This window comes from Tyto alba, unplaced genomic scaffold (genome assembly GCF_018691265.1).
Source record: "Tyto alba isolate M040663 unplaced genomic scaffold, T.alba_DEE_v4.0 Super-Scaffold_2, whole genome shotgun sequence".
NCBI lineage: Eukaryota > Metazoa > Chordata > Aves > Strigiformes > Tytonidae > Tyto > Tyto alba.
In genome coordinates, this window is record NW_024881282.1 from 4,963,544 (window position 1) to 4,982,615 (window position 19,072).

The 19,072-nt window shown below is 42.3% G+C and overlaps 1 protein-coding gene across 13 annotated transcripts in view; it reads right to left on the reverse strand.

Annotated features, from left to right (window-relative positions):
* TENM4 (teneurin transmembrane protein 4) overlaps positions 1-19,072 on the reverse strand; it is a 1,435,480-nt gene that overhangs the window by 109,008 nt on the left and 1,307,400 nt on the right. For 11 of the 13 annotated variants that reach the window (XR_004406800.2, XM_032990906.2, XM_032990916.2 and 8 more), the window contains 2 exons: positions 17,855-17,881; positions 10,079-10,225 (listed from right to left, as the gene is read on the reverse strand). Coding sequence is in view for 12 of the 13 variants with exons in the window: in XM_032990906.2 (XP_032846797.1) it covers positions 10,079-10,225; positions 17,855-17,881 (174 nt within the window). In the remaining variant the exon portion in view is untranslated. The remainder of the gene's footprint in view (positions 1-10,078; positions 10,226-17,854; positions 17,882-19,072) is intronic. The other 2 variants (XM_032990914.2, XM_032990915.2) reach the window with 1 other exon arrangement.

The window sequence follows — 19,072 nt, forward strand, 5'->3', positions numbered from 1 at the left end:
ACATCTGTTCCAGTCCCAATGGGCTCTGAAGTGCCAGCATAACCCAAAGAAATAACCAGAATTCTCATTAAAGGTTTGTATCTGCACTGTATTTTCAGCCTGTTTTCCATGCAAGCATTGCTTCATGGAAGGGTCTAAACTCTAAAGCTGCCTTCTTGGAGCAGAACCTTGGCCTAACAAGAATGACACTTGCTTAATATCAGCTGGAAAACACCTGATATTAACTGACTTTAAACACTCTCACTGTAGCAACTGGAACAGCTGCATTACATAATGACAATAGATCTGAATGCTGACCTTACTCAGGAGTTTCACAAGGTACTCAATATCATAACCGCCTTCCACAAATAGTCACCTGGATGCCAAATTTAAGATGACCTAAAATTACTTGGCTCTCGAACACAACTTGTGACCCACCACTTTCTGAAAATTGTGCTGTTTATGATGCTTAAATAGCATACAAAAAACCACAGCAAACCAAACCAACCAGAAATTTTGAAAATCTGGAGCTACTGGGGTCAGTGTGGAAGACAGGCTGAGAGAGTTGGGGGGGTTCAGCCTGGAGAAGAGAAGGCTCCGGGGAGACCTTCGAGCGGCCTCCCAGGGCTTAAAGGGGAGACGGGAAAGGTGGGGAGGGACTCTGGATCAGGGGATGTGGGGAAAGGACGAGGGGTGACAGTTTTAAACTGACAGAAGGGAGATTTAGAAAAGATCTAAGGCAGAAATTGTTCCCTGTGCAGGGGGTGAGACGCTGGCCCAGGGTGCCCAGAGCAGCTGTGGCTGCCCCCTCCCTGGAAGGGTTCAAGGCCAGGTTGGACGGGGCTGGGAGCACCCTGGGCTGGGGGAAGGGGGCCCTGCCCGGGGCAGGGGGGTGGAACTAGATGATCGTTAAGGTCCTTTCCATCCCAAACTGTTCTATTATTCTATGAGTCAGGGTTGTGTCTTGCTTACTCTGTCCACTGGAGCTTCAGGGGGGCTGGAGGATCACCATCTCCCAAGCTCTCTGGTATTTACCACATAAGGAGCTGCAGGATCCAAGCCAAAAGTAACCTCAAGAAAAAAACAAATAAACTGAACCTGTTCCAGGTGTGTTATGACAGAAACAAGGTTGGTATGGTAAGCACCACATCTACCAGGTAGTTGGTTAAATGGGACATCCTCCTTCCCACCCAGGCATGCAGAACAGGGTAAATGCTGAGCAACTAAAGGGGTTTTGTGACTGTGTTCCCTGCCTGTAAGCCTTCACGTCCAGACTCTCCAGCATCCCTGAAAGCCCTCTTTGCTAGGAATGGATTAAAATCCTAAGGCACACAACCAGCTGCTAACTGACAGAAAAACTGTGTGCCTATTGAACACTAATGCTTCTTAGGAGAGGTGGATCTTTTGGCTTACTTCTAAACTATGATGAGATAGGAGTGACATATTCCCTTCCCAGAACAAAAACTGATTGTCACATTCACAGCCACTGCTATCCTGAGGAATAATTATTCTCCAGCAGCAATGGGGTTGCTGTCCCTGCACTCCTTGGGTTGCTGCTGAACTTGCTGGCTGCAAAGTGCTCACAAATCCCACAGCAGTATCATTCCTCTTTCAAGCCTCATGCAATTGAATTTCCAAGTCCCTCACCCACCACCACGCACTGCCAACAAGGTGTCAAGGATTAGAGTTTTGTACAGAAGCAAAGGGCTGGTTTTGAGAGACTGCTTCTGCAGTAAACAAGATCAGCCAAGAGCTAATAAAATTTCAAATTAGCTGTGACTTTTCATGGCCCCACAATTGTGTTGGCTGATTTAATGGGCAGCGTCTTAGCTCAATGAGATTGAATAATTGAGCATTTCTACAGTTATGGATGCTGCAACAAAAATCTGTCATGCTAACATCAACAAGAGAATGCAAATAACCTCCAGCCAGAGGTGTTATTATGTGCTTAAGCAGACTCTGATAGCTGCTGCATGTCAAATGTTGGGCTGGAACAGGCAGGCCACAGGTAGGGATGGACCTGTTTGGATGCAGAGAGCATCCTGTGGACTGTGACACACATGGGGAAACCCAGACACACAGGCAGTTGGGAGGAGGTGAGCCTAAGAAGCCTTATTAGGGTAAATCTGGGAAAGCATACATGGCAAACTCAAGGATTGCTTCTGCTAAAGATCATGAGACTTTGCCACTGACTGCAGTGAGAAGAGCCTCTGTGAGAAACTGTACCAGGCAAAGCAAAAACAGGAAAGGAAAATTATAATAAAACCTCATTGTCTTTCAGGAGTATTTCCATTGCCAGTGAAAGCTTAAAATGTACTGATTATACAAATAATTGCATCTCTCACCTCATCCAGTTCTTATCTCTCACCTTCCTTTCTGTGCCATTCACCAGGCAACATTATCACCTTCTGTGGGAACACTGTCTTGTCCTGTGATGCTTTTGGATGTATTACTGAGGAAGTTTGGATGGGGAGGGTTTAAAATGCAGATGCTCAGAGGTAAAGCTAACAAAGTGCTAGTCTTACCCTTGAGCAAACCAGGTTTTACCCTTCCAGCTCTAGTCTAAACTCTGGTGAAACAGAGACTAAAGGAATGACTCAGTACTTCTGCACAAAACACAAGTTATTGTTCACGTGAATGCTTGTGCTGATGAAGGTTTACAGGAGTAATGATGTTCTGCCCTGAGCTGAGGACCGACACTCAATTTACCTCAGTTGGATTTGGGAGATAAATAGGTTTTACTCCAGCACTTTGCAGAGACCAATTTTACCTATTCAACAAAAGAGTTGTAGCTTTTGGCCCCAGAGTAAGAAATCAAATGGAAACAAAACACAAATATAAGGAACAATAGCAATGTGACTGTCAACCCCCTGTGACCATGTTAGCTATTAATATTCTCTTCACTCTTTCTGTCTCTTCTACTCTGTTTTGATTTTGCCTGAATAAGGTTCTCACTGGTTGTACCCTGGCTAGATTAGAGTGCTGGCTGCCTGGGAAAGGAATTGCCCTCACATCTTTCTCTAAGAGCTCAGCACATGTTTGCAAGGTCAAAATAATATAGTCATATGTAATAGTAATCATGTATTTGAATTACAGGACTCCTCGGGCTCTACTGCAGAAGCAGAGCTCTGCAGTGCTAGTCACTATAGAAATACTCTGCCAAAACTTCATCTTAATCCAGAGCTACATTCTCATTTAAAAACACATCTGAAAAGAAAAAGAAGGGAAGTGGAAGGAGGAAATGACAGAAAACACATGATAATCACCACTAGCTGGGCATAAACCAGAGCTATAATAATGTGTTTAGAGTCTACAAATTCACAGCATCCCCCAACTCATCAGTGCTCTGGAGAATAGTTGATGCAGCTGGCTTCAATGGTTTCTTCCTTTCTCTAGGCAGGCTTTTAACAAAGGGATTTACGCATTGCACAACCAGCAAAGCAGCACAGAAACCAGGCAATCTATGTTTTGAGTGAAATTAATGAAGCTGAGCAAGGCATGGGAAGGCCCTTCCCAGCAGAGGAAAGACTAGCATTCAGACAGGGCAGTGAGTATAGGTTGTTTAGCCCGATCAATTGTCATGCTGAAACTTCCTCCTTCAGGAGCCAAAGGGACTCAGAGCTTAGAAATTTTTTGTGGGAGCAATGTGTTCACACCCTCAGGACCCATGATATCCTTGTCACCAAGGTCTCTCACTTTCCTGGCAAGTGCTGCAAGTGCTAAGCTACTGCTGAAAAGTTCACCCTGACATATTCTGTTGACTGTATCCAAGGCAATTCAAGCAATCATCTGAGCACAGCTTGGAAAGTGGTCTCAGATAACTCAGATAACGGCATGTTTCTCAAATCCTGGTCAAGGGGAAAGTGGCCATGAATTCTATGCACCCTGAGCACACTCAGGGCAAAATGTCATGTTTTTAAGGGGACTTTCTGCCCCAAAGAGGAGGCAAGAGTTTGCCTCAGGTGCTAAAGCAGGTCTGGAAGAGCTTTCCTGAATATCTCCTTTGAGCACTGGTGCCCAAACTCTGTTTCAGCACCTTTTCAGGTGCAGAAAGGCTTTGTGAAATGCATGTGCAAGCCTGTCTTTTCTGAAGATGGTCCATGTCGCCTTTTTAATATCTTAAATACTGGTAGTGCCTCCTTTCCAAGAGTAACTTCCCTCATTTCAGCAGACAATGGTAGGTTTCTTTTGACACAGAGGACACTTCTCTGGTTTCTTTCTGAATCTATTACTCAGAGGCATTTCATTAAGGATGAGTCACAAGTACCAGGAACTCTCCCAAGGTGTCGAGACAACCCACAGCCACTCTTGGACCCTCAGTTCACAACACATCATCGTCTGCAATGGCACAACAATCACCTGCCTCTGGATGCTGTAACGCATGGGTTCACACCACCTTCAACAGCCCCAGTGCTAACAACCAGCAGCCTGTGACACCCAAGTGTTACCGTCCAACACAGAATCAGCAAGGAGTTGAAACCTGAAAATGTGAACCAGTCATTGTGTTCTCTTACGTGAAGAAAGGTTGATTAACAGTCATCGTAAAACAGAGGAAGAGAAGCTGGTTGATTTACAACAAATTATACCAGGTAGCCAATCTTTTCAGGTACAGCAGACTTTGTCATCTTTTTAGCTTTGTGGTTCCGTCAAGATGACCCTGTTGTTGGACTGGATCTATCTGTGACGGTAAATGCTAATTTATGGTGGCTGTTTTCCCAGGTGTGTTCAGATCTCAACATTTCCCTTCAAAAATGTAGCTAGCACATTAACGTATCATTTTTTATGGTTTTGAGTAAGCAGACATCTCCCATACCATGCCCAGGAGACAATCTTCTTGTGCTATAAATGCCTTGCAGACATGAAGTAAAGGTTCATAGCAGTGTGCAAAAAGAAAAAGAAAGTATCAGAAAGCACCCCACCACCTTGTCTGAAGCTCAAGCATTTGAAAAGACAAAGGTTTATGTCCTGGGGTTCTCCTGGATTCTTTACAATTCCCTTTACAACCCTGCTCCTACCTTCAGGTATAACCCTATGTACTGGTAAAAAGCAATGCAGACTCCTGCCAGGTCTTTAACACATTATTTGGCATGTGGTGGACAGATGGTGGACACATGGGTGTTAAGAAGGCCAGTGTGCAGTGCCAAAATTTCTCTTGCCAAAGAATTTGAAATGCTGCTGTCCCAAAGCATTATGTAAGTCTCCACCATACTACAGGCACTACCTGATCCTTGAATAGGGCAAGCAAGACACAAAGCATTACTCTATGGAGTTGCACCAATGGGAACTGCAAGGAAAAGCAAAAGTCTGGTGGCTCTGACCTGCTCCAGGGTTGGAAAACTAAGGCAACTTTTAGTTGTTCTGGCCCAGAAGGATAGAGGGAAGGAAAGCATAAGGATTGCTCCACCTGCTAGCTCCTGGGTAGCATCTGGTGGAGCACAGACTGAACTTGCAAGGCAAAATGGGGCCATGTGTACACTGGAACCCTGTGTTCGTGCTAGGCTAAGTGCATTGAATGTACCTGTCACGAACGAGACATAAACTGAGGGGCAGAAGCTTTGCTATTACAATTCTTGAAGAAAAAGAGAACATTATGGTTTATTTTCTTCATTCTCCAAAGATCACTGACCAGTGGACATGTAAGAAAAATGAAGGTGCTATACTTCTTTGTGATAGTGTGCAATATACATTAGGATAGGCCAGTATTATTTGACTGGGAAGGTTAACTATCCATCTGTCTATCTACCTAACTATCTACTTATCTATTTAAATTATCCTTCTGTAATCACTAACACAAGCCTTTGGAAGTGTTTAAACTGGGAAGAGGCAGGAGGTAACTGCAGACAACCTCTAATGAATACAAAGGGTTAGATAATATTAGGAACATTTATATTCCAGACATATTTTTAATCTGAGAAAGGCTCTTGCCTTTCACAAGTAGACTAGATTCACTTTGAGCCGAGTTCAGCAGCTATTTAGCAACTGGAATTGTTCAAAGCAGGAAATTAAGGATGTGGTTAGTTCCACTTCTCAGAGAGCCACCAAACTTTACCCTCTCTGGAAGACCTGGCTACTCTGGAAAAGCCCAACACAATAACAAAGGCCCTCAACTGAATTTACTGTATTGATTAGGCAGAACTTTTATACCAGAAGAGCAACTGAGTTTAATATCTGTAATTCTCTCACGGTTTCAGGACAGTGTGGTGTATCCAGACAGTGAAATGGGAGATTGGCCAACTCTCTGGCTCTTAATACAGAGGGAGTGATATCGTTAGATGACTTCTCTAGAGCAAAGATGGTCAACACAGCATTGCTGCCCAATAGCGTATCTGTGAGATTGTGAAGAATATCCTCTCCTCTTCCTGTCCATTTTTCCTGTACACTCTGTTCCTAACAGAGGAGTCTACAAATGCAATGGAGCCCATGTTTAGCCTGTGGAATATCAGCCTCTTCTCAGAGCTTTGTCAAATGCCATTACGTCCTATTCTAGGACTTGTCACAGAAGATAATTTCCTTGGTCTTTTAAACCTTCAAACTTCTTATTCTTCAAGCACATGACACAGCACTCAGTGTGGGGTGAGACAGGACTACTCTCAGGTATTGAGTGTTTGCAGCCATGAATTAGAGAGGTTATTTTCTGTCAAAGAGAGGCAAGAACCACTTTTCTCAGCTTGTTTTAAGGAAACACCTCCCGTTTGTTGTAATACAGGTGGCCTCTTAGGTCAAATGTGCAAAATCCTAGCCTTTTACCCAGATTGTTAAAGCTCTGTCACTGCACTGTCTTCCCTTGACTGATACTGGATGATCGTCTGCTCCCAGTTACTTGCTACAACTCCTTTCAAGTTGATGGGCTTTGTGTTTAAAGGTGTAAATAAAGTGGACCTGGGTGTGAAACCTAAGTGCTAGCTTTGACAAATGACACTGGTGTGTGGAGAGGGGAGTGCTCTCCAAGACACTTTTTCCTAACCCGAAGGGAGATTATATTTCACTGAGTCTCTCTCCAAGTGACTTCTTCTTAGCTTGTTATTGTTTATCTGAACTGCCTCCAGATTTAAGAGGCAAACACACCCTGTAATTTGGCACCCGTCTCCCTCAGGGTATGATTAGGCTGGGATATGATGAAAAAGATTCTGACTTCAGCTCCCATTATCCCGAGGAATTTCCGGCTGCAGGGATCTTGATTAGCAGACACCCGATACCACAGTGTGGGAACCAGCTTCCGATGAGCTCAGGCAGAGTGAAACCCACCGTAGAGTGAATGGCCCCACTGCGGTGTCTCAGCTTCAAGAGATGCTGCTCTGAGCAGAAAGTTGACTCGAAGGGCAGTGGTCACCAACCAAAAGTGGGCACCTGTGAGGTGATACCTGAAATAGCTTGGGGAGTTGACACCCTAAATCTATTTCTCTCTGCTGATGGTACCCACGGTGGCTAGCTCAGATGTTTGACTTCTAAAACTTCATGAAAGGACTACCATCGCCATTGCCTACATTCATGTTCATATGAAGACAAATTCAGCAGTAGCCCTGAAATCCTTCACGGTGAATCAAAATAAACCACCTTCCTCCAGCCCTTAGCACGTGTCATCCCAGAGACTGTGACAGGATCCCAAAAGAGGGAGAAGCCATAGTGCTCACACACATGCTACATGCTCTTTCAAGAAGCTGTTCAGGCCTACATCTCCTCAGGGCTCTTCGAAGTGCAGCAGTTTCCCAAGGTATAACGTTTGTGGTGACAAAGCGGTGACAAATATGGTCTCAATTCTGCTTCTAAACACAGGTGCCTAGTGTCATTTGAGTTGACTTTGGATATCTGAGATCCAAGCTATTGTGAAGGGGAAGCCAGAAACCAGATGGGGTAGTCTAGAATGTCTCAGATGGTGTTGGACAAAAGGCACACAGAAAACTATGGTTAGATATTAAGAGGAAAGCATTTACTATAAGGATGGTCATATACTGAAGCATATTGCCCAGAGAAGCAGAATGTCCATCCTTTGAGGTGTTCAAGAGTTGACTAGACACAGCCTTGAGCAATCTTATGTAATCAGAACTGCTCTGAGCAGGAGGTTGAACTGAAAAACTTCTGGAGGTCCCTTCCAACCTAAATTATTCTATGAATGTTCTACAAATGTTTTCAGCTGTCTTGCTACAGAAAGCAGCATAAAAACTAGGAAACAGATCTAGGATCAGCCTTTCTTCACGAGTTCATGTAACTCTATTTGAATCCCTGTGCTAAACAAGGAACTTGGGCTTCAAAGCAGAAATGCTGCACCACTGCTGATACTCCTGCATCTCAGGGGTTGAAATTTTAGATCTGAGCCCCCAAATACAAATGATCCATAAAAACATATAAAAATCAAGTCAAGAAGGTAAACATATTTCACTGTTCCACTTCCCAGATGAGGAGACTCCTCAGCAGTAATTAGCAAAATCAGAGGAATAGCATAATGTATGACATGGATTATCTGTATACTGTAATGCACACCATGTACGTGTATTTTTTTTTCTTAGTGTACCAAGAATAAAATCAACTCTCATTTGTGGGCTCTGATACATGAATAAGCTGTCATAAGGCAGTATGTTACAACCTATCAGTTGCTTTTCTCTGGCTGTGTACACCACTGCTCCACACAAGTTCACCAAATGCAAGTTAGCAGCTGATGTGCACTAACTTGTAAACATGTCGATGCCTATTGTCTCTCCTGTCTACATCTGCTGTCCTGAAGGCTAGCAAGGTGACAAGCAGCTTGTTTCAAGGTGAGGGTAACCCAGTTACAAGGTTAGCACCTTGAACCAGGAGATACAAGGAGATGGTGTTCCACCAACCTGCTCAGAGGCTGGTCATGCTCTTTCTGATATAATATGGATGTGGTCTACATTGTATGTCAGGCTGAATTACTCCTTCTTCCCTCTCTTTCTCTCTAAAAACTTTACAGGGTTTTTATTGGTTATTTTTTTTTTTCCATGGAAACTGTTATTATCCTTGGCTCTATTTACCATATTTTTACACATCTTCTGTGATGAATTTTATTGCTGTCCTGTGTCAGCTGCAAATAGGAAAGACGAGTACAGTGATACTCAGTTTCATGTGAGGTAAAAAGCCACCTTTGTTTTATAGTGTGTAGTCTTTGTATGGTTCTTCAATTTTTTCCATCTTTTCTAAAGGGATAATTTGGTCCATTTGCCATGCCAGATGTGCAGAAGTATTTTAAATATTCAATCAGAATCCCAGTTGCTGTGAAGCAGATAATCACAGTCTTGGCTTGGCTGTTTTTTTTTTTTTTGTTTTTTTTTTTTTTTTTTTTAAAAAACTGTACTGTTCTTGTGAATATGATAAAACAGAGGCTTGCAAAATGCAGTCCCCACTTCACAGTCTGGGTCCTGGCCCAGACTTGTGGTTTACAAAGCCTTTTGCTGAGTGACAACAAAACAAATTATGCAGTCTCCCTTATGCCTTAAATTTAATATCTCATCTCCTGCCCTCTAATTCAAACCTTCACACTGCACCAGGGTTTCCTTTGTAATGAGATAACTCTGAATATTAAGTTTGCATTACGCAGAGCTATTATTCACATGCCTGACATCATTACATATGGAACTGTAATCAATAAAATATGGTTCGAGAGGGATTGGATGGCTTGTGGGCATGGGGATCAGTCACCGAAGCCTTTAAGTTTCTGCAAAACATCCACCCCAAGTCAGTAGTGACCTACCAGAGAGCCTTGATGAAAACCTCAGGCAGTGAGGCCAGAGTTCGAACAGTCAGGGTGTTTGCTGTCTGAGGTGGTCCCACCGTGTCACTGCTGGGCGACCCGGCTGGGCTGGAGTGATAGGACAAGTGCAGAGCCTCTGCTCGCTCTCTGGTATATGGACTTGATTTGAGGATAAACAAACATCCCTCTTCAGCCCTGGCACCCCATGTCCAAATCCATTTTATTTGAATTCAGATCCACTCTGGCTGAGTCAGCCTGGCAGACTTCGCTGCCTGCTCTCCACCAGCTGTCAAGAAACAATCTGCCCTGCAGAATCAAGCCCAGATGACTGTTCACTGCGCAAGGTTTATAGGCTCTGCGAAGCCTGACATATCCCATGTGCTCATCTCCTACCTCCGTCGTTGTCTTTCCCATCGCCGCATGCCGTCTCCATGGAAGTGTCGCAGCCCGCTCCTCTCCAGCCCAGCTGGCAGACACAGTGCCAGCCGTTCATGTCCAGAGTGCATCTGCCGTTGCCGTTACACAAGCCAGGGCATCCCTCTGCAAGGCAAACAGCCACACATTCAAATGCACTGGAAAGACAAAGCAACACAGCCTGGAAAGGGGCTAATTAAACAGCGTTTTCTCTTTGCCTTCAGTTTATTTCTCCACTCCCACTCAGTGGCTTCCCACCTGGAGCGAACTGTTCTGGTTTGGTGTCAGGATAATGGTGACCACTCAATGGGCTACTATCTTCCAGGAGCTCCTCACAGCACAGCCTCACTCATTGGATCAAGGGAATGGTGAGCTTCAGGGAGGCAATGAGATTTTCCTGCTTCATTGGTTGTAAAACCCATCCCACCCTCCGAGTCTCTCAAAGCCTTTGCTTTGTAAGACCAAGATTTGGGGCTACCTAAATTGCCTGTGGGGTTAAAGTTCCTAACACCCAACAAGATAAAGCAATACTGAGACTTCAAACTGGTAAGCAGTCAAAGCTGGCTGGAAAGGGAAGGCATTCCCTATGTTAGAAAATACTTGGAGAACACCCAATTTCTCTACTATAGTCATTTTGGGTGGGATTCACCTCATCCAGTTACAACTCATCTATAACAGATACCTTCAATTCTATCTGTAGTCAGCAGAGAAAAAGGCTGTCCCATGGCATAAATCCCCTTGTGTGTGTTAGATGTTCATACTGATGAGCTCTGGAAACACCCATTTCTCCCCAGTGACTAGAGAGAGCTCAGCACAGAGGCAGGCATTTCTTTCATAGGCAAATAAAACTTACGGGGGACAAACACCAAGCTCCCAGTCTGCTCACTAGAGTTTGATTTTCTCATTTGATGACCTCCTGCTGAGATTTCTGTCCTTTTCTTTCCCACCCAAGAAAATAGCAGAGTAATTTCCACACTAAGCAGCGGTCTGAGGGAGGCTGCTTAGCTTATACAATTCTGGGGGCTTTTTACCTGCAGAGCTCAAAAATCTTTACCAAGAAGCCATCAGGAATGTAATACACATTTTACAGCTTATGAAACTGAAGTACAAGGGACTGAAGTGACTGTCAAGGTCACTCAGCAGGACTGATTATACCAGGAACACAATTCAGTCTTCCTGAGCCCTGTTTTAAGGTCCTTTCTATTTATATGTTTGTTGTGCAATCCTGCTACATAGTTAAGAGTTTCTTCAGGCCCTCAGCTTTGCAAGACAGGTTGGTTTGCGCAACTGTGCAAACACCACAGACTTATCCTGTCCTAAAGGATTACAACATGATGGCAAAGAGTACTGAAAGGGACGTGTCATTGCAACGGCCGGCTGACTGCACGATGCACAAGGCTCTGCCCAAGAAGTGCTGAGGCAGCATGTAGAGCACACCACGTCATCGTGCGTCCTGCGCTGGGGAAAGCTGGTTCAGAAATGCCTTTTAACTAAAGAACTGTTTCATGGTGAATTTAGCATCTTTTCGAGGACATTTTTTTTCTAACAAGTGACAGATTTACAAGGACCAAATGGAAAAAGGAACAAGGGTGGTAAGGAAAAGGCCTTTAAAAGGGCCTTAAATAAATTTTTCATTTACAAATATATTTGTTGCATTTTGGCCTTTTAAAATTTGTATGCTGGGGGGTGGGATATAAAGTGTGTGTTTATGTGTGAGCATACTTGCCTGTGTGTGTATTTTGGTATTTATACACTATATTAGTATTTATATACTACGGAAGAGCTATTTAGAGACAAGGCTACTTGAAATTCTCCATTTTAATATTCTGCCTTCAGTTACTTACAACTGTGCCAAACTTTTAACAATTTAATCTGATTTTTTTCTATGATATCGCTAATTTATGTGTTTGTTCCCTTTATTTACTTACTTTCAGTACAAGCTGAAAGTATTCAGCTATTTTGGAGAAGAAGAGAGGAAGAAGTATATTACTTGTTAAAATAACTTGCTAAAATTACTTAGCTAGGTAGTTAATCCCACTTTGGAGTAGATAAATTCAGTTTGGATGGGGCCGTCCTGATGGTGGAGACAGGACTTTTTCCCCCTCTTTATAAATCTGCTTAAATTTGTCTAGATTAAAAACCTCTGAGGAAACCTCACATTATGTGCATTCTGCATGACTCCATTAGAGCTTGGCTGGTGCATCATCACTGACCACAACTCATGTTTTTACCGCTTGGACTCTATAACCCATCCTAAAAAAGTTATTTTCTATCCTGCAGTTGCAGAGGCTGAGCAGGAAACTCCTTGCAGAGGTGCTGTGGTGCTGTCCTGGAGAGGAGTGCAGTGAGAACCAAAACGAGTTGGGTGCTGAGAAGTTGAAGACAGCACTGTAAAGGGGGAGAGAAGAAGAGTTGGATACCAACAGGCTTTTAAGCCAACAAGTAGTGTTTAATTCCTGGAGCAAACTCTTATTTTCTGCAATAAGAAGGCAGGTTTTAGAAGTTTTTGCTAGGAGATAAAGACAAAGTGTCTCCTGGGTTTGGTTCCAAGCCATGCAGGAACAGATGCAAAGCCCAGAAGCATTTTAAGTTAGGCCTATGAAGTTTTACATGATGAAAATTCAGGGGAAAAAGAGGGATTTCATTTCATTGTTTTTGTTTCAATTATACTTTGCATTTCATAATCTTTGGAACAAAGATCTCAAAAGCAAAGATCTAACATTATTAAACAGAAAAGATACTGTAGTAATTGATCGCTTGCTCTGAGACTGACAAAATCAAATCTTCAAACGTCTCATGTGAAGAGTGTCCAGAAAGTATAAAGAAAAACTAATATAACTGTTAAAATTAGGAGTTCATATGGAACTGCATGTGCTCTACTCTCCCAGGCCTAGGAGAGGGGGAATTTGGAGTAGCAGAAAATAGCTGATAGTATTTGGAAAAGGCACCTTCTACATTTGAGGAAATGGGAAGAGCTTGATTTGTCTACTCTAGCACAGCAAAGGCTGAAAAGACTACGATTGTTTTCTACAAATTAATGAAACAGATAAACAGTGAGAAAGGAAAACAGATATTTAAGCTAAAGAGAATAATGTTGGCATCAGAACAAATGGAAATAAACCAAGCATGAATAAATTCTGGCTGGAAATTACAAAGAAATAAATTAATTTGCCAGGATCAAAGGAATAAAGTTTCGAACTAGCCTCCCAGTAGGAGTATTATGGAGAAGAAGCCTCACTTATCTATCCAAAGAGATTGGTAAATTCATATGAAGCTTTACACAGTGTGGTTGCCCTTGACAGCAGAAGACTGGACTCTAACTGAGGAGACCCCTTTCAGTCCCATGTCTTTGAATTTTGTGTGCAATTCATTGTCTATATGAAATGTGTTTGAAAGTATTTGAAAGGACTTTCAGGATTTCCTCCTAATCTTCTTGATCTGAACCCAGAGAAACTAAGTCAAGCATCTCAGAAAGCAGACAGACAGAGGAAAAGACTCAGTCAGGATAGACAGAAGAGAGAGAATATCTCATGAGATTATGCTTTCCTAAAGTATCTACTCCTCTTCTTGATTATTAAGGGAATCCAGGGTGACTACATGAGATATAAGCATCTATTCTGTAGATACCTAAAGCAGCATAACTCCCACCTGTAATTTTGTACTCCACTGTCTTGGCCTCTTTCAAGTCTAGAAAGTAAGTTTACCCCTTCTCAACAATGAGAGAGTCATTTATCTGGTTCAGATAAATCTCTGCCAAGGAGTCAGAGAGAACTGTTTCCTAATGAGATAAACTCTTCTTCAGAGATACATGAACATAAAAGCTTTCAGATATTAGCCATTACATTACAAGATACAGCAAAGTATCAGCGCTGTGAGGATTAAATTGAACCCATTCCATGTCATGGGTTTCACAGGAGAGCAGACAGTTTTCAGAGGTAATGGGAAAGGAAACCATTAACATAAAACAGTGTAATTGAACAGCATCTGTCAGAGGACTCGTACCTTCAGAAAGTTAGAAGATGGCATGGACATGTAGGCCAATATATCTAGGAGAATGAACGTATAAGTACTACCATTTCTAAACTGGTTCACTGGATAAAGACTTGACCATCACTAACACTACAGAGATAGGAACATACAGTATTCCCCATTCCACAAGCAGTGCACTTCAAAGCACTTGACAAAAAGACGACACAAATAAACTTTATCCTCTCCTTTCCCCCATGCTGGGGAATAAAGCAAAAAGATCATCTTGTCTCCAAAGTGCTTCTGAATATCAACACAGCGGGATGGCTTAATCCTCACAGATTTACACCACCATAACCTTGCAGTTCTGGCTTCTCATAGCTAAAGTCACTAATGATCTGTTATTCCTGTTTGTGTTTGTTAACTGTATGTGGGTGTCTAAGAGAACTAAATAGAAGAATAAGGCTTTTTGAGGTAGTGGAAGGGGGGACCCTTTATGTGACTTTCCAGCTGAAGCACGTGGAAGTGCTGCTGAAAGATGATGATACTGTGGGACATTCACAAAGATGTCAGGTCTGCCATGCAAGGGACAGTACAGCCGAGGGAGGCAATACAAAAGTGGGTTGATTTTGAGCTAGACAAGAAAAGAGTTTCAGAGTCAAAGGAGACTGTCACCAGAGTAAGAAATTATCCTGCCATTTTAAGATTGTTGGTAAAATAATCTGCTCTTCATGATCTGTACAGTTAAGGCCTTCTCTAATTAGTCTAATTATAAACAATGTTCAATGGGATCTTTCTTCAAGCCAAGCCTCACTGCCACTTGAAATTGGACTTAAAAGATAAGGCTATTATCTCTCCTCCATTGTCAGTAGGAAAGCACTGATGAATGTTTTAGCAAGTCCCAACAGACAGTGGTTGAGCTCTGAAACGAGTAGGGCATGGCTGAATGCAACATGTGAGGATGCAAACACCTGCAGCTTGAGAGAACAACAATCAGTAAGTGACCTGCAGGAGTTCTGTAGGACTGAAGGGGAGGAGCAAAGCATCAGCTGATCCCTGCAAATTATGAGAAACCTGGTAAAGCATCCTGAAAAACATTCAACTCTTAAACTAACACCATGATATTTTGCGATGGTGGGAATCCAGAAACCCTCAGTCAGATGCGTCCTGTAAAATGAAGATTAAAAAGTTACTTGCTAGAGGTCATATTGTTTATAACCATATAAATGAGGGAACTGGCTGTGGTCAGACCTTGGGTTCTCACTGCTTCTCAGACTTCAGGAACAACTCAGCGAAGTCACCTTGCAGCCATCCCTCAATTCAAATGTTGTTCAGCAGCTTTACATTTCAGACTAGACGTTTATATGCTTCACTACAGTGCTAATGTGGTTATTTAAGAGTGAGAATTGATAACCAACAATAAAAATTAATTCTGTTGATGTACCATCAGCTCCAATGGTATTCTAGATGGAGAAGCGCTCTCTAAAATCAGCATTTCTTTGATAGTAGGCACCTCTTTTCATTTTAAGTATTACTGGTGTTAATTAGGCCTTAATTTAAAAGATTCCACTCTAATTCTAGCTAGAGCCTTAATCATGCTGATGTTTGTTACTGAAACTTGCCCTCCTATTTAGAAACAATTCTGCATCTTCTGTGACTTACTGATTTACTGTAAAGCTGTAGGAAAGATTCAGCAGTAAATCAGGCTCACCCTTGACAACACAGGATTACTGGGAAGGGATTTCAACCAGAAAGAGGTTAATAATTAAGAAAGCCAAAAGGGCATGAGTAATTTAGTTTTGAAAAATGCACACCATGCAGTTAGCCAAGTAAAAAACATGTACTTTCAATGTTTCAGCTATTGCTAATCTTTCCAAAAGAGGCCAGGCATGGTAACAGAAAATCTTTTATTCTTAGTATGTTGCTTAACCTTTTACCCACTGAAATACCCACTAAATATGATGTGTCTTTGTTCTTGGGCATAAAGGCGAGTCAAAAGGCTATCCAGAGGAAAAATGACAGCTACAGAAGACTTAGTAAAAAAACACTGGGCCACGAAATGGGCAAATTAGTACTGAAGGTCCCTGGACCCAGGCTCTGCAGATTCATTTCTCATCTTTTCTACCCCTTGGTGCCTACTGCTACCTTTTGATCCAATCTTCTCCTATACATGTTGAGATGAAAAGAAGGAATTTTAGGGTTTTGAAATGCAAACCACCGAGATGTGGAACATTAACAGGAGATTCTGATCACACTCCCTAGTGATGGCCCATATCTTTTGAAAGGATGTCACCACTATTACTTCATAAGGGCACAACAAGTGACCCTCTTCCCTTGATCTTAGAAGGAGGATATACTTTTTCCTCCTAATTTAAATAAAGCCAAGCATGTTTTACTGACGCTAATCAATGAGAGAAAGCTAACTACCTCTGAACACTCCAGTGATCCATAAACAGGGGTCCAAGGACAGCTACTAGTTGCTGCATTACACCGAAGACAAAAGTCTCCTTATTTAAACTGTGGACATTTCCTTATCATTAATATTTGTTTATCTGTCCAAAGTTTTTCCCTGTTTTCCCTGATTGTACCTAAACCTGCCTTTAAGCCTCAATGGAAACAAGAAACACTAGACTGTAAATTCATCCAGAAAAGTGAAGTCAGTAGGGCAACTGTGTTTCTTGTCACACCACAAGAGCCTTATATGGCAGCGACTTCATTTTCACTGTTCACCGGACAAATATTTTGGCATATCTGTCCTTCTTCATCAGCCTCTCACAGCTGCTATTTCTGATTGCTCACAACCTGAAAAGGAGGGTAATTCTATGGAAGAAACTGATTTGTTCAACCTGATTTTTTGGTTTGTTTAACCAGCAAACATATGATGCTGCATGGTGTCAGAACTGCGTTGCTGTTAGTGTCAAATCAGCCATGTAGAAAGATATCTGTGTCCAACTCAATCATATTTATTGCTAGATTATTGTATTTAACTGGATGTTTGCTATTTCCATATTTTTAGAAAGCTAAGTGCATTGTGGAACTGTCTATTTCTATTTAAAAGTCGTAAAATAATTTAGCTCACTGCTCTATTAATAAACAACTGAGATTTTTTTTTAAATAGCAGATTATCCCTGTTCTGTAACAGTTCAATTCCTTTTCTTCTTCACTGAAGACAGACCTGAGTCCTAACTTGCTTTACATTTACAGACAGGAACACAGGGTTGGATTTTGTTGCAGTGTGCATTAATGCAACATCACTAATTTCAATAGATTTTGTGTATTTATATAACCAGAGGCTTTCAGGTCATAATGTATTTGTATTAAGAAAAAAAAAAAAAATTGTTACTCAAAGTTCCCATGCAAGACTCTGCAGTCATGGATCAAAAACATGAGGACTCCACACAGAAAGTGCACTCACCTGCTTGTTACAAAATGGATCATAGACATTTAATTAAAACACATCACTGTACAGGGGCTCCTGATGTATTCACAGACACTTTTGTTCCCTCCTGACTTGCCTTACCTGGGTAGGAGGGGTGAGGATGAGAGATGATTTGGAGGGGAGGGCAGGGACAAGGGGACGGGTAGGAACACTGATACGATGTTAACACAGGGTCACGGCACTTACAGAGGTATCTCCTACCTAAATGACTGGAAAGTTCACCCTTCCAGACATTAGGGAGCACTTTGGTGACAATGAGGAAGAGATGCAACCTCAACACAGCATGTTCATGGTGCATTTTTTTAAAAGAAACACAAAGACAATAGGAAAAATAGGAAGGAAGAGCATACCTTTCACTACCTTATCCAGATAGTGAGCTTGGGAGATAAAAGACAGGACATTTAAGGTAGGATTGAATAAGTGCATTGCGGCTTACTACGAGACTGTGCAGGTGCTAGAAAGGCAAAGGAGAGTTTGCTGTGATATGAAAAGAAAAACCTTGATTATGAGGAGAGAAAAAAGGAAGAAGGGTGGAGCACAGCCCTCCTCAGTCCAAGAGCTCAAGAAGGCTGTGTTTAGGCATCCAGTCATCTTTGCTCATTAAGATCAGGAAGAGAAACAGGAAAGTTTTGTATATATATTTATGTGTCTATATATATATACGCATATATATGTATAAATATATATATGGCAGAATATTGTAATGCTCTGCTCATTTGCAACAGTCTATCTCTGTTTTACTGACCACTTTTCTTTTCATCCGGAAAACAAGAGTCATTTGAAAGTGCTCCACTTCACCTGATTGTCTTATATTTTTCCGCACAAAGAGGCACAGTTCTGTGACCTTACCAGACTGGGAGAGGTATTTCCCTGGATCTTCTTAATGGTAATACATTGCATTTGTACAGCATCCTCTAGCCCCAGATCAAATTATTTTACAAATATTAAATTAACCTCATGGCAGCTCTACCAGATAGGCAAGTATTAATATACTCATTCCAAGGAGGGCTAAAGAGAAAAAAAGAAAGTTATAGATTTAGTGGGAGCAGTCATGTGCCCAATTCCCATGGAACGTTAGTTTGGAAAACCACCTTCTAATTCATTTTCTGGGGTCAAACAGAAAGTTGGTGGCAAAGACACAAGCAGAAGCCAGGAGTCCTGCCTCGGAGAGCCCTTGCGCATGCCAGCAGGCGGCACTCTCTCTCCTAACAGCAACTGGTCTTTATTAATAAGTAAGAGGCTACTAGTCCTGCATTTCTCTCTTTTGTTACCTGCTTAAACAATATTTCCCTTGTTCTCATGTCCGCTGCCTGCAATCCCTCTCTCAGTCGTGTCCTGGTACCCTTTTGAAGAGGTTTTTGTTTCACACAGACTGCCCACCTGGGAGGTCGCAGCCCTTGCTGGAATTATTTTTCTGTCCTGTGAATCTACTGGACCCATTGAAGCACTGTTGTAAGCATGTGGAGAGGGCTGGGATGATCACTGCTAATCTAGGGTGGGGCAGTTCTGAGGCTTGGGAAGGAGTTTAACTAATCACCCTGGTGTAATGGTAGCGATGCAGGAAGCAT